Genomic DNA, 15,796 nt, shown 5'->3' with positions numbered 1-15,796 from the left:
CCATTGAAGCGGCCGAGAGGTCACATGTGTCAGCGCAATCAATGCCGGCCTCCGCGTGCTCTGGGCCCGCATGAATGCTGTGCGGTAAGCGGTGCGTGCATCAGAAGGAAAGCACACGAGGGTCGGGTGATGTGTTTTGGTGGGCCAGAGCGATAAGAAGCGGGCTTGCGAGTGGTTCGGACTCTCGCAAATCTCCTCCACTTTTGTCTCTGTTTTGCGGTAGAAATCGCGTCCGGACCATCCCGCGGACCGATATAGGTTGCCATTGGATGGCTTTCACGATCTGGACAACGCGGTCCGGACAGTTATGGTAGGTTTACGAATCCGCCTTGGATATGCCTTAAGCTGTTTAAATTTTCTTTTTGCGATTGCCCTAAGCTGTTTAATTACTAATACGTGATTTCAGTATGGAAGGTAGGAGCGGTGAACCAAATGTTGGAATATCCGTACGTGTCTGAAGTCTAAACTACCAAACGTTGGCTGTTTACAATATTATAACTGAATGGACAGTCTTTTTTGTCACACGCAGAAGGTCGACCGGCTATCACCTGAGCTTATTAGCCTTGAAACGCAACAGAGGATCTGTAACTAGTGGGCACTACTTAATATTTATTCTTCTTGTCCTCCCTTGAGACTTGCGAAACAATGTCCATGGCAACTCGCCATGCTTGAGGTACTTCATCTAACCCAGGAACTGGCCTAGCTAGCTAGTTCTGCTAGTGTCCGTAGAAACTCGGCTCTGGTTCTGTAGTTCATCCGAGTCATCACTGTGCAGATGGAATTAGAAAGCGAGTTAAATCTAGTGCTAACCGCAAATAGTTATCTGCAAAACGAACATTTCAACATAAATAGGGAGTGATAAAAAACTCACTGTATAGGTGAGTAGATGAACTGCTTTGGCGGTATCTCAAGTTCATCTGCGCTCTTCTCAAACATTTCCAGAACCTTGCTCATCGTCGGGCGAGACGCCGGTGAGATCTGTATGCACCACAGCCCGATAGTGGCCATCTTCTTCGCGATCTCTTCAGGTCCATCAAATCCCAAGTCAAATGGTTGCAAGCTCCCAAATTGTGCGAGGTGACTGTGAGCCCAATCCGGGAAGTACACCTCACTTTCCCTCTCAACACTTGCTCGCAAGTTTCTCCTTCCACCGACCATTTCCAAGAGCACCATCCCGAAGCTGTACACATCCGACTTTGTCGACACGACCCCGAACCGCCTCGAGAAGACCTCAGGCGCGATGAACCCGACTGTACCCCTCATGCCATCCATCGACAATAGGTAGCTCTCCTTGGGGTTGCACAACTTCGCCAGACCAAAATCGGCGATCTTCGGGACGAAGTCCTGGTCTAGGAGGATGTTTTGGGGCTTGATGTCAAAGTGTATGATTCGTGTGTTACACCCTCGGTGAAGATACTCCAATCCTCTCGCGATGCCCGTTGCGATCCCATATAGTGTCTCCCATCCAAGAGCTTGTTTCGAATTCTCGGTGTAGATGAATTTGTCGAGTGACCCATTAGGCATATAATCATAGATGAGAGCTCTCTTTGAACCTTCCAAACAGAAACCAAGCAGAGTGACAACATTGACGTGGGATGTCCTTCTAATGCTGATGACCTCATTTACAAATTCTTCTCCATTTCCGGTCGTGTCATGAAGGAACTTGACAGCGACATGGCCGCCATTTGGTAGGGTGCCCTTGTATACCATGCCATAGCTACCCTCCCCTAGCTTTTCACCAAATGATTTGGTTATTTTCTTGAGGTGTGAGAATTTGTACCTCCTGGGAGCTAGTGAGCCGTAGTTGCCCAATATTTCTTTGATGTTGTCCCGTCGGTCGTTGTAGTCCTTTCCTGTCAACGATGGAAATGGAGATCTTCCACTTCTGTGAATCTTCACAGCAATAATGGAGCACGTCGTGACCAAAACAATTATTGCAACCGCTGAAACTGGAACAAAAAAAATGTATAATTACTTTTCAGCAAGTAATTATTTTGACAAGATATATATCATTATGTAATTGTATGAAAACCAGCATATGTACAAGGTAATCAGGGAAAAAGACATCCTTTTGTTGCTCAACTTGTCGGTTAGAAGGGGATGGAAGGGCTTTGAAGTGATACCTGCCACAATTATGCCCAACTTGCCACGCTTAGAAGCTGCAACAAGAAAACTTGTGGTTAATTACGGCGATTCTTGGTCGAACTGTGTATGAATATATATGATACATTTTACAACAGATAAATGCTACTTCGTCCATTTCATATTATATAATGTGCATTTATAGTTTCCCAAATGTCAGACTTCATAAACATTAATCAAGTTTATAGAGAACAATATCTATATCTACAATACTAAATATACATTATATAAAAATACATTTCATGATGAAATTAATGATATTGATCTGGTATTCTAGATGTTGATAACACTCTAAAAAAACTTGATCAAAATTTCACTTTCAAAAACTTAATCTTTTTTTGAGGGAATCTTTCAAAAACTGAATCTAATAGACTACTTCCCGGATACATTATATATTTTGTAACGGGTGCATTATATAGTTGCATGTATTAATCAGTTATTGCAAAGCTTCTTCATTCTACGTTGACGCCACCGCCCCAGTCAAGCAAGCGTCTCACACGGGCTGGTTGTACGTTCTGCCGCTGTTTCGATTCATTCAGTGAATGAATTCCTTTCAGGGGACCAGCTTGCCGCTTTAATCACGAGGGCCGAGAATTTATGATCGCACCCGATCGGTCGATCGATCAAGACGTAGCGAAAGACCACGACCTCACTCACTCACCTGACCTCACCATGTAGTACATCGCTTTCCCACCAACAATTCATTAATGAAGCTAGTTCACATTTAACTCACCTGTTGAGGGGGACGACGGCGCCGGCGCCGGAGCCACGACGATCCTGGTTGTGTTGGGCGGCATGTAGAAGGGCACCACCTCGAACCTCGTGTAGCATGTCAGCGAGTAGGCCCGCCCTCCTTTTGTCCTACGCATACAGAGTATACATGCATGCATGCATGTCCGGCCGTGGTGTCAGTCCTCATACGCCGCCGGCCGGCAGCAGGCAGCTCTACGACGTAGATGAACGCGTGCGATCGATCAAAATAATACTAGTACTTACATGGGCAACGACGCGGCGATGCTCTGGAGGCAGAGGCGGCAGTCGGCGGGGGACAGGCCCGCCACACACTGCGCGAACCCGTAAAGGCTCTCGTCGGCGGTGATATTGGTCTGCCCGAACGCGGCAAGCGGACGCGGCCGGCCGTTCGCTCCAGCCTCGGCGGCGGCAGGAGCGAGGCGGTCCATTAGCCGATTGAGCGCGGCGCTGTACCTGTCGGCCTCGCCGGCGCTGGTCATGTTGTTGTTGTAGAAGGAGAATCTCTGCTCCGTGTCCGGCTCCGGCCGCGCGAGCTCCCTCCCGTCCGCCGCCGGGTCCACGTACCGGAGCAGGCAGTTGTTGTACATCATGGTGGCGGACGCAGCGCGCGGGCACGCCAGCGTCACGTTCCCGGCCGCCATGCGCAGGCACAGCCGGCACACCTCCGGCGGGCCGGCGTCCGCGTAGCACAAGGCCAGCCCGTACGGCGCGCCACCCTTCACCTGCTGACTGCGAAACGCGGTAGCGTAGCCGTCGCTGGAGCGGCCGGCGGCGGCGACCACGTCCCTGAGCACACCGCGGACGCTGGCCCCGTAGGTGCTCCCCGCGGTGTAGTTCGCCGGCGAGCATTGGAACCAGACCTGCACCGTCTGAGCGAGCGCTCCCGGGGCGGCACAGACGGCGAGGAGCACGGCGATGGAGACGAGAGCGTGGGTGGCCATTGCTCTGCTACTGAGAAAGATCGATGGAGACCAAAGCAAAGTCGACCTCTATGTGTGTGAGGACAGAGGAGTGAGTAGTAAAGTGGTCTTTGTTTATTTTGCCACAGACGACCTCCGAATGATGCGTGGGTCTTCTGGATGGGTCCACAAAGTGCGTCCATCATTTGTTTTGTAACTAGTGCTATATGATTGGGCGGTGTTCGGCGACGGTCGGTCGTTGCACTGGCGATGGTCTTGTGGCGATGGCCTCCCTCCGTAGCAAGATGCATGAGAGACCCTGCGGGGCAGCAATGCCACATCTACGTAATTTATTTACGTAATGTTACGTAGAGGCTGATTTGAAGGACTATCATTAGTCATTAAGGGCGCGCGGGCCCACCTGAAAACAGGGGGGGAAAGTTGATTGGTGTAGAAAGGAAAGTACGTAAGGTTAAGTAGGATTCATACGTGGGTGTAGCATTTTTGCCCTGTGGGGCGCCCAGCTGCCGGACACCCTGTCCTTGCCGTCCTCGGTGGTCGCCAGTCGTCGAGACACCTGGAGACTCCTTTGCTGTTGGAAATATGAGCCATTTACCGAATAATTTTATTAACAAAAACAGTAGATAACGCATGACTAATATAGTAGAGATAAAGCAAGTCATGCAATCTGACAGAGAGAAGATAATACCATCTGCATATATGAACTAGAACCGAACACATCTAGAACGGACACTAGAACAAGAAGTTGTGGCAGAACCTCTAACAGAAAGAGTATGAGAACGTACGGAACGGGAGCAGAAGCACCGGTCTCGGGTCGGTGTCCTCGCCAGCCATGTTGTCAAGGAGGTTGTCGACGTCGGCGAAGAACTCGTCATCGGGGAAGTAGTCGTCGGAGTCTGGGGCGTCCGTGACGAAGAAGTCAGTAATCGCGCGGAGCGCTCCCCAAATACCCTATCACCCTTCTCCCGTGCAGGACTCAAAGAGGTGCGGTTTCGGAGGCCTACTGTCCCGACTCGCGGTGCACGCCGCAAGACGGGATGAGGAAGACACATCAGCTCAGAGATTGGAACCGGTGACGAGAGGAAGAAGAAGTTATGGTGCGTCGTTCGGATTCAGTGTCCACTACAGAAAAACGTTTCAGCTCCCACGTGACCTTTCGTATACCCGTCGTGCTTGGCAAAAAATTAGATATCGGCTCATTCCCGCAACCCGCGGCGCGGCGCGGCGAGGCGTGGCATGTTGGGCGGCAGAGGAGGAGCGTGTGTGGATGTCCCTCTTATTCTCATGCTTATACATGTGGCGAAAAAACCTCCCTTATAAAGAGGTCCAGCTCCATCTAAACTAGCAATGTGGGACTAAACTTTAGTAGCGCCCCTTGCCTTGCACGAATGGGCTAAGTGGGCCTCTAAGATTTATTAGGAATTTCTAAAATTTTTATTGGGATGACCCATAAATAGATAAAATTTCAGCAACCCCCCACCAGATCCGAGACACATACAAAATTTGCCTTTGGTTCCAAAACACTATTTTATATACCCGTATTGTAGTGGAGACTATTAAGTTGAATTTCCACCTCGAACTCTATGCTACACTAATAAGCAACTTGAACAGTGGATTGGGCCCGTAACTTCAAGTTTTCTGTGAATATAGCTTCACACAAAGCCTTGACCGATACTAGGCTACTGTGGGTCTTCCCCGTGGGTGGTGCTTATGCGTCATACTCCGTGACCTTTTATGAGTTTACTAGAGAGAACCCTACTCTCATAGATTGCGATGTTTGACAATCAGACTCATATAGGTGTGTTCTTCAAAAGATGTTCTGCATGACAACATCTTTGCTTAAATGAGCCACTTAGAATACATTAAGATATATATCAACCTGCCATACAGATTTAGGGGAGTATTGCATCTTCATGGAGTGGTATTGTTAACAGTAAGGATACTCTTTTCTCAGTTGACCAACAACTTGTCTTCCACATCTAATTCACGAGATCTCCGGTCACATAGACTAGGTTACCACTATGAACAACTCATATTGCGGGTCTCATACCCATCTCCTTCGATGCATTATCTATCACTTTACGTGATATACCCTTAGTAAAAGGATCTGCCAGATTTTTAGACGTTTGGATATAATCCAATGCAATAACTCCGAAGTTTTTCATTTTCCTGACAGACTTTAACCTTCTCTGAACGTGTCTTGACGACTTCATGTTATCCTTTGAACCACTCACTTTCGTGATCACGGTTTGATTGTCGCAGTTCATAAGGATACCCGGTACAGGTTTCTCGACAACCGACAAGTCATTCAAGAGTCGACGAAGCCAATCTGCTTCGACCGTAGTTGTATCTAGTGCTGTGAGTTCTGCTTTCATTGTTGACCTCGTTAAGTTGGTCTGCTTGCAAGACTTCCAAGAAACAGCGCTACCTCCATGAGTGAATACATATCCGCTCGTGGCCTTTATCTCATCAGCATCTGAGATCCAGTTTGAGTCATTATACCCTTCAAGCACCCTTGGGTGCCCAGTGTAGTGAATTCCATAATTCGCAGTGCCTTTCAAATAGCACAAAACTCTCTCTAGAGCTTTCCAATGCACATCTCCTGGTTTTGAGACAAACCGACTCAATTTGCTAACAGCAAAAGAGATGTCAGGTCTTGTAGCATTGGCTGAGTACATAAGCAAGCCAATAATCTGAGAATATTTCAATTGATCTCTAGCAATTCTTTGATTCTTTCGAAGCAACACGCTAGCATCATATGGTGTTGGAGAGGGTTTGCAGTCACTATAGCCAAATCTCCCCAAGATCTTTTCCACATAGTGAGATTGAAGCAATGTAATCCCACCATCATCGTCTCTCAACAACTTGATTTTCAGAATGACATCAGCCACTCCTGAATCCTTCATCTCAAAATAGTGAGATAGGAAATCCTTGACCTCCTTAATAACATTTAGATTTGTTCCGAAATCAGTATGCATCAACATACAAGCAAATGATAAATCCCTCGCCCCACCATGGCGGTAGTACACACATTTATCAGCTTTGTTTACAACAAAGCCTGTAGCTGTTGAAGTTCTTCCAAACTTCTCATGCCACTGCTTGGGTGCTTGCTTAAGTCCATACAAAGACTTCATCAACTTGCACACTTTTCCTTCCTGACCATCTACTACAAACCCATCTGGTTGTTCCATATAAATTTCCTCATCCAACTCTCCATTGACTAAAGCAGTCTTAACATCCATTTGATGAACAAGAAGACCATGTGAGGCAGCTAATGAAAGTAGTACTCGAATAGTGGTCAGTCGAGGCACATGTGAGTAAGTATCAAAGAAGTCTTCACCTTCCTTTTGGGTATAACCCTTGGGCACGAGCTGTGCCTTGTACTTTTCAATAGTACCATCAGGCCTAAGCTTCTTCTTGAATACCCATTTGCACCCTATAGGTTTGCACCCGTAAGGACGATCAGTGATCTCCCAGGTTTCATTTGCCAAGATGGAATCCATCTCACTACAGACCGCTTCCTTCCAGTAGTCAGCATCCTCAGATGCATAGGCCTAGAAATGGGAGTGTCATCTATGAGATACACAAGAAAATCATCCCCAAAGGACTTTGTAATCCTCTGTATCGTGCTCCTAGTAGGAACTTCATTGTTCTCCTCCACAGGATTTTCAAAGTGTTCCATCGAAATGGCAAGTTCAGTAATTGTAACTGGTTCCTGATTCGATGAACTAGTCATCTCTTGATTAGATGAGGTAGCCATATCCTTCATGGGAAAGATATGTTCAAAAAAGTCGCATCATTCGACTCCATGATCGTACCGACATGCATGTCAGGTACCTCAGATTTTACAACCAAGAATCTATAACCAATGCTATGAAAAGCATATCCCACGGAAACACAGTCCACAGTTTTTGGTCCCAGCTTCCGCTTCTTTGGTATTGGCACATTGACTTTCACCAAACAACCCCAGGTTCATAGATAAGAGAGCTTTAACCTTTTCTTCTCCCATTGTCGAACGGAGTTATCTCTTTGTTCTTTATGGGAACTCAGTTTAGGACATGAAATGTAGTCAATATTGCCTCTCCCACCATGCCTTGGAGAGACCTGATGTGTCTAACATGGCGTTAACCAAATCAGTTAGAGTACAGTTCTTTCTTTCGGCCACCCCATTTGACTGAGGTGAATAGGGAGGCGTCCTCTCATGGATTATAGCGTGTTTTGCACAAAAATAATCAAATTCATTTGAGAAATACTCTCCACCACAATCGGACCTAAGCCTCTTGATCTTTCGATTAAGTTGGTTTTCCGCTTCAGCTTTATAGATCTTGAAATAGTTCAAAGCCTCACCCTCCTCATCCTTACATTTCAGAAGATACACATGGCAATATCTAGTGGAGTCATTAACCAACGTCATGAAATATTTCTTTGGGACATTTACATTTATGCCCCTAATTTGCGCCCACTCTCAGATTTACCCCTAAATTTTTGATGTGCTCAAATTTGCCCCTAAAAAGCATTTTAAGTCGCAGGAATGCCCTTCCATCTGGTCAAAGTTGTTTGACCAAAACTTTGAAAATTCATAACAAATTCATACGAAGTCAGAAAAATGCAAATAAGATATCAAAATGTTCATAAAAACATCACCTATACGCGCATGTCATTTACGTTCCTCACCTACATGTGCATTTATTTGAATTCACCCTAAATTGTTTTTTAATGTTATAAACCCTAAAAAGCTTTAAAGAGTACTTTTGTCATGAACGTAAATGACATGTGCATATAGGTGCTTTTTTATGAGCATTTTGATATCTTATTTTGCATTCTTCTAAGTTCATATGAATTTGTTATGAATTTTCAAAGTTTTGGTCAAACAACTTTGACCAGCTGGAAGGGCATTCCTGTGACTTAAAATGCTTTTTAGGGACAAATTTGAGCACATCAAAAAGTTAGGGGTAAATTTGAGTAGTGGGTTCGAGTTAGGGGCACAAATGTGAATGTCCCTATTTCTTTCCATCTTTTGTCAAAATACCATTCATTTCACATAGATCTGAATGTATGAGCTCTAGTGGTGCAAGATTTCTCATTTCCACAGTCGTGTGAGACTTACGAGGTTGCATAGCTTGCACACAAGCTTGACACTTAGATCCCTTGACGGTGGTGAAACTAAGGATTAAGTTCAACTTGGCTAGTCGTGACATGCAACCAAAATTAACATGAAAGAGGCGCGAATGCCACAAATTTGTTTCACTATTATTGCAAACATGATTAACAACTTTATTGCGAACATCTGACAAGGATAAACGAAACATGCCTCCTGAATCATAGACTTTACCAACAAAGGTTCCATACTTGGATATTACAAATTTATTTGACTCAAAGACAAGCTTGTAGCCATCTCTACACAGAAGAGATCCGCTAACAAGATTTTTATTGACACAGGGGACATAATGCATGTTCTTCAGCCGCACGATCTTCCCCGAAGTAAACTTCAGATCGATCGTGCCAACACCACGAATAGAAGCACTTGAACCGTGCCGATCAGCATGGTGGAAGTCCCTGCGGTCTGATAAGACGAAAACATGGAAATATCACTGCAAACATGCACATTAGCACCCGTGTCAATCAACCAATCGGGAGAATGACATACTGAAAGAATAGTGGGAAATATACCATACCCAGCTTCCTTCATGTCAGTGTCACCAATGACAACATTAGCGGTCTTGCCGCCTTTCCCAAGATGACACTTGTCATAACGATTAGGGCAACTAGGAGCCCAATGGTCAGGATCTCCGCACACATGACAACCACCTTTCTTCTTGTCATTCTTCTTCTTGAAGTTGGTGTGCTGCACAACCTTGTTCTTCCCATCAAACTTTGCTTTACCATCAAACTTGCCCTTGTTCTTGAACAAGTGGGGCTGGAAGTTTTTTTTTTGTACAAAATTGGCACTAGTACCCCCCCCCCTCAATACCTCGAGCACGGTTGTCCTTTGCTCTCGCCTTTTCTTCCACATCAAGAGTACCAATGAAAGCTGGAACGCAAAACTTCTGCCTCTTATGCTTCAGTAAGGTAGCAAAGCTCCTCCACGAAGGAGGAAGATTAGTGATGATATCTCCGGCAACAAACTTGTCCGGTAGCATATAATTGAAGTGCTCATGTTCTCTAGCAAATGACTGTATCTCATGAGCTTGCTCAACCACAGAGCGCTCTTCAGTCATCCTGTAATCATAGAATTGTTCCATGATGTACAACTCAGTGCCAGCATCCGAGACCCTAAACTTGGCCTCGAGTGCGTCCCACATATCTTTTCCATTATCAATTAACGCATAAGCATCAACTATGTTCTCACCAAGAACACTCAAGAGAGCATCCTTAAACATGGTATCCATTTTCTGAAAAGCTTGTTCCTGTTCAGCATCATATTCTCCTTCGGGTTGCCAAGAGTGGAGTCATAGCAACTCATGGTTTGAAACCATAGAATGGAACTCACGCGCCACCTCTTACAGTGGATACCCTCAAACATAGGAGGTCTCATGGAAGCAACAAAACCACTCGGGGTAAATTGCCTATAATAAGGTTTTTGGATTGTTGGAAATATGAGCAATTTACCGAATAATTTTATTAACGGAAATACTAGATAACGTATGACTAATATAGCAGAGATAAATCAAGTCATGCAATCTGATAGAGAGAAGGTAAATAGCATCTCCATATATGAACTAGAACTGAACACATCTAGATCAGACACTAGAGCAAGAAGTTGTGGCAGAACCTGTAACACAAAGAGTATGAGAACGTATGGAACAGGAGCAGAAGCATCGGTCTTAGGGTCGGTGTCCTCGCCAGCCAATTCATAAAGGAGGTTGTCGATGTTGGGGAATAAGTAGTCGTCGGGGAAGTAGTCATCGGAGTCCGGGGCGTCCGTGACGAAGAAGTCAGTAGTCGCGCGGAGTGCTCCCCAAAAACCTTATCACCCTTCTCCCGTACAAGACTTAAAGAGGTGAGGTTTTGGAGGCCTACTGTCCCGACTCGCGGCATGCCGCAAGCTGGGATGGGGAAGACAACAGCAGCTCAGAGATTGGAACCGGTGGCGAGAGGAAGAAGTTCTGGTGCGTCTCTCTCAGAGGAGAGACCTCCCTTTGATAGGCGCAAGAGAAGGAGGCGAGAGGCGAGCGACGGGAGATGAAGCAAAAGAGGGAGACGAAGAGAATGGACTTCAGCCGAAGAGGCGCGCCATTCGGATTTAGTGTCCACTATAGAAAAACGTTTCAGCTGCTGCATGACCTTTCATATACCCGTCGTGCATGGGAAAAATTTAGACATCGGCTCGGCTCATTCCCGCAACCCACGACGCATTGTGATGAGGCATGGCATGGCATGGCATGGCGAGGCGGGCGGCAGAGGAGGAGCGCGTGTGGATGTCTCTCTTGTTCTCATGCTCATACATGTGGGGAAAGAACCTCCCTTATAAAGAGGTCCAACTCCCTCTAAACTAGCAATGTGGAATTAAACTTTGGTAGTGCCCCTTGCCTTGCACGAATGGGCTAAGTGGGCCTCTAGGATTTATTAGGAATTTCTGAAATTGTTATTGGATTGGCCCATAAATAGATAAAATTCCAGTATCCGCTCCTTCCTTTCCACGCTAGCGGCTTGCTCGGTGCCAGCCACGCCTCCTGCAAGCCTAAGACCCTGCCCTGCCCCCCGACCGCATGGTGCCCCTGCAAGTCGGTGCCAGCCGCCTAATCCACATCCCAACACTCAGTTGGGCCGAATTTGAGGTATCAGCTCGTTGATTGACCATTCCCCAACTTTTGTTTTAGGTTTTGTTATTTGTTGTGCACTATCCAGTACATGAACCATGAACACACACACACACACACACAATTTTGCACATAATTTCTGTTCAATTGTGTCATTGTGATTGATAGAAATTAGAAAGTAAATTCTTATTACATAATTATTGAAGAATGAAGAGGACCAAATATATTGCAGAATTGTTTCATAAACATGCTATGGAGATAGGAAGAATGATATCTCAGATGCGGCAACAACAAATGTTGAGAGAGCATTTTCGGTCATGCATTTAGTTAAGAGCAAGTATGATTGCCTAGTCACATACATTGACTGGATTTTTTTGCTTAGGTGAATAAAGATGATATAATTGGTACTTTCATGACCATGGAAAAGCGTAGGCCAGAAACATAGTATTCTTTAACTTCTCAAGGTATGTACTATGTAATTTCTTTTATGCAAAACAGATACTTAATTGAGAATTTTAGTATGATTGTAATACCATATTGATCTATTTTTATTTGGTATTGGTAATTACTTAGAACGTTTGCATGTCATGTTTGTTGACAAAAGGAATTGAAGACCACCCTGGTTTCAAATCCTAGATCCGCCACTGCCCCACTGTGCTACTCTACAGGCGGAATGACACATCGGGCTGGTGACTATTGGGTGACACACTGATACGTCTCCAACGTATCTATAATTTTTGATTGTTCCATGCTATTATATTACCTGTTTTGGATGTTTATGGGCTTTATTTTATACATTATTATAATTTTTGGGAGTAACCTACTAACCGGAGGCCGTATTGCTGTTTTTTGTCTATTTCAGTATTGCGAAGAAAAGGAATATCAAACGGAGTTCAAACGGAATGAAACCTTCGGAAGCGTGATTTTTGGAACGAACGTGATCCAGAGGACTTGGAATGCAAGTCAAGAAGCAGCCGAGGCGTCCACGAGAGGGTAGGGCGCCCCCCTATAGGGCGCGCCCCTGTCTCGTGGGCCCCTCGGGCGGCCACCGACGTACTTCTTCCTCCTATATAAGTCTACATACCCCAAAAACATCCAGGGAGCAACCAAAACACAATTTCCACCGCCGTAACCTTCTGTATCCACGAGATCCCATCTTGGAGCTGCCGCCGGCGTTTTGCCGGAGGGGGAATCCACCACGGAGGGCTTATACATCAACACCATAGCCCCTCCGATGAGTTGTGAGTAGTTTACCACAGACCTTCGGGTCCATAGTTATTAGCTAGTTGGCTTCTTCTCTCTTTTTGGATCTCTATACAATGTTCTCCCCCTCTCTTGTGGAGATTTATTCGATGTAATCTCTTTTTGCGGTGTGTTTGTCGAGATCCAATGAATTGTGGGTTTATGATCAAGTTTATCTATGGATAATAATTGAATCTTCTCTGAATTCTTTTATATGATTGAGTTATCTTTGCAAGTCTCTTCGAATTATCGGTTTGGTTTGGCCTACTAGATTGATCTTTCTTGCCATGGGAGAAGTGCTTAGCTTTGGGTTCAATCTTGCGGTGTTCTTACCCAGTGACAAAAAGGGTTGCAAGACACGTATTGTATTGTTGCCATCGAGGATAAAAAGATGGGGTTTATATCATATTGCTTGAGTTTATCCCTCTACATCATGTCATCTTGCTTAATGCGTTACTCTGTTCTTATGAACTTAATACTCTAGATGCATGCTGGATAGCGGTCGATGTGTGGAGTAATAGTAGTAGATGCAGGCAAGAGTCGGTCTACTTGTTGCGGACGTGATGCTTATATACATGATCATGCCTAGATAGTATCATAATTATTCGCTTTTCTATCAATTGCTCGACAGTAATTTGTTCACCCACCGTAATACTTATGCTCTTGAGAGAAGCCTCTAGTGAAACCTATGGCCCCCAGGTCTATCTCTTATCATATTTGCTTCCAATCTACTTTTATTTGCATCTTTATTTTCTGCATCTATATTATAACATACCAAAAATATATTTATCTTATCATATTATCTCTATCAGATCTCACTTTCGCAAGTGGCCGTGAAGGGATTGACAACCCCTTTATTGCGTTGGTTGCGAGTTCTTTGTTTGTTTGTGTAGGTTCGTGGGACTTGTTGAGGAGCCTCCTACTGGATTGATACCTTGGTTCTCAAAAACTGAGGGAAATACTTATGCTACTGTGCTGCATCACCCTTTCCTCTTCAAGGAAAACCAACGCAAGATCAAGATGTAGCACACACTCTCAGGTCACGCTCTAGCAAACAAGGTTTCTCCAAGTTCCTAGTCTTTAGAGGCTGCTCCGCGTTTATCGAGATTGAGGGTGAGGGCGACTAGCACAAGGGAGAGTGGCAGGGCAGTGCTGGAGCACGTCGAGAGGATAGCGGGGTGACTCGAGGGTTGGGGCCAAGGCCAAGAGGCGTTGTTGCTAGTATAGATGATGGCATACCGCTACTAGAGAATGTCTAAGCGGCATTCACGGATCTTCCACCAAGATGGCCACCAATTGTGGACTGTAACAATTGTGCCTCGCCTTCAGTCCTCAAGCACTTTGGTAGAGGCCTTCTTGGGTGTGGTTTCTTTCTTTGGCATTGTCAGTGGGGCGGATGCAGTTGTGGCTACACACACCATCCACAATACTGCGGTGATTATAGAGCAATCTCAAGAGGTCACCCTATACATGATGATTGACCAGCTCCGTGAATGGCTGCTAGAGGGCTAGGATTGGAAAATTTAACAAATCTCAGTGTCAGAATTTGGGGTTATTTTTCCTTCTATGGAGAGTTTGCGGATGGTGTCCACTTGCACCAGCGTTATCGTACTACTATACGAGCTTGTGATTTATGTTAAGCAGGCAATAGACGGTGGCAAGACCTTTGGCTCCCTCGTCAATTCGTGGGTTCTGTTGGATGATGTGCATGTTGTTATGCACAATTCTTATTCTTTGGTGGCCTTTCCTAAACTCATTGGAAAGCCAATGGTTGTTGATGAAGTTTCTCTGTCTCGTTTTGGACCTATGCATACGCAAAATTTCGTGACATGATCCATCTCGTGTTCGTGGTTTCGTGGAGATTTTCCTAGGCAGTTTGGCTATTCTATCTCTATTTGGGTGGAGGGGTAGCCTATCGCCCAAAACCCTACCCCTACCTCCACCCTCTCCACCTTCTCAAGATGACAACGATAATAATGACAACATGAATGGAAGTGATTTCGGTCCTCCTTTCACACAACAGGAGTGGGCCAAACATGCCATAACTTTACCCTAATCGAGTTCCTATCGATGGTGGTAGTGGTACTGCCAAGGATCCTGCTAAGCTATGATAACCCACAAGTAATGGGGATTGCGACAGTCTTCGAGGGTAGTGTTTCACCCAAATTTAATGATCCAACACAAGGGGAGCCAAAGAATATTTGTTAGTATTAGTAGTTGAGTTGTCAATTCAACCACACTAGGAGAGCTAAATATCTGTAGCAAAGTATTTAGTAGCATAGAAGTATGATAGTTTGGTAGCAGTAGTAACAACACCAATAGTAACAGTAACAATAGCCATAGCAGTTATAGTGATTGTAACAACAACAACAACGAAAGTAACTTAGCAAAGATTAATATGAGAACAATGTAGGCATTGGATTAGCGATGGATATTCGTGTTGGATGATATTCATCATGTAACAGTCACAAGCTAGAGCGATACATAATAGCTCGAATTCATCAATTCAATGTAGGCATGTATTTCGTATATAGTCATACATGCTTCTAATAAAAACTTGCATGACATCTTTTGTCCTACCCTCCCATGGAAGCGGGGTCCATAAGAAAACTAAGGGATATTAAGGCCTCCTTTTTAATAGAGAACCGGAAGAAAGCATTAACATATGGTGAATACATGAACTCCTCGAATTACAGCCATCCCTAGAGAGTATCCCAACTATTGTCACTTTGGGGTTTGCGGATCAGAACAATAACAAGTGCATATAACTAGAAGAGAGGATCAAGAACTCAAATATATTCATGAAAACATTGAGGGTTCAGATCTGAAATCATGGCACTCTGGCCCTAGTGTCAAATATTAAGCATAGCAATGTCATAGCAACATCAATCTCGAAACATAGTGGATACTAGGGATCAAGCCCTAACAAATTGTCTCGATTACATGACAAATCTCATCCAACTCCATCAGCGTCTAGCA

The 15,796-nt window shown here is 45.0% G+C and overlaps 1 protein-coding gene across 2 annotated transcripts; it reads right to left on the bottom strand.

The window, feature by feature from the left end:
• Window positions 1–418: 418 nt before the first annotated feature.
• On the bottom strand, window positions 419–3,960 carry LOC123112516 (LEAF RUST 10 DISEASE-RESISTANCE LOCUS RECEPTOR-LIKE PROTEIN KINASE-like 2.4). Of its 2 annotated transcripts, XM_044533526.1 has the most exons (5): window positions 3,139–3,956; window positions 2,876–3,003; window positions 2,124–2,159; window positions 872–1,949; window positions 419–767 (listed from the first exon to the last, which is right to left on the bottom strand). In XM_044533526.1, the coding sequence occupies exons 1-5, from the start codon at window positions 3,834–3,836 to the stop codon at window positions 704–706; spliced, it is 2,004 nt and encodes a 667-aa protein (XP_044389461.1). In that variant the 5' UTR covers window positions 3,837–3,956; the 3' UTR covers window positions 419–703. The 2 variants fall into 2 exon arrangements, with proteins under 2 accessions (XP_044389461.1, XP_044389462.1); XM_044533527.1 differs by lacking the exon at window positions 419–767 and having other exon boundaries at window positions 868–1,949; window positions 3,139–3,960.
• Window positions 3,961–15,796: the final 11,836 nt, after the last annotated feature.

Source organism: Triticum aestivum, chromosome 5B (genome assembly GCF_018294505.1).
Source record: "Triticum aestivum cultivar Chinese Spring chromosome 5B, IWGSC CS RefSeq v2.1, whole genome shotgun sequence".
Lineage (NCBI taxonomy): Eukaryota > Viridiplantae > Streptophyta > Magnoliopsida > Poales > Poaceae > Triticum > Triticum aestivum.
This window is presented reverse-complemented; position numbering and strand designations above follow the sequence as displayed.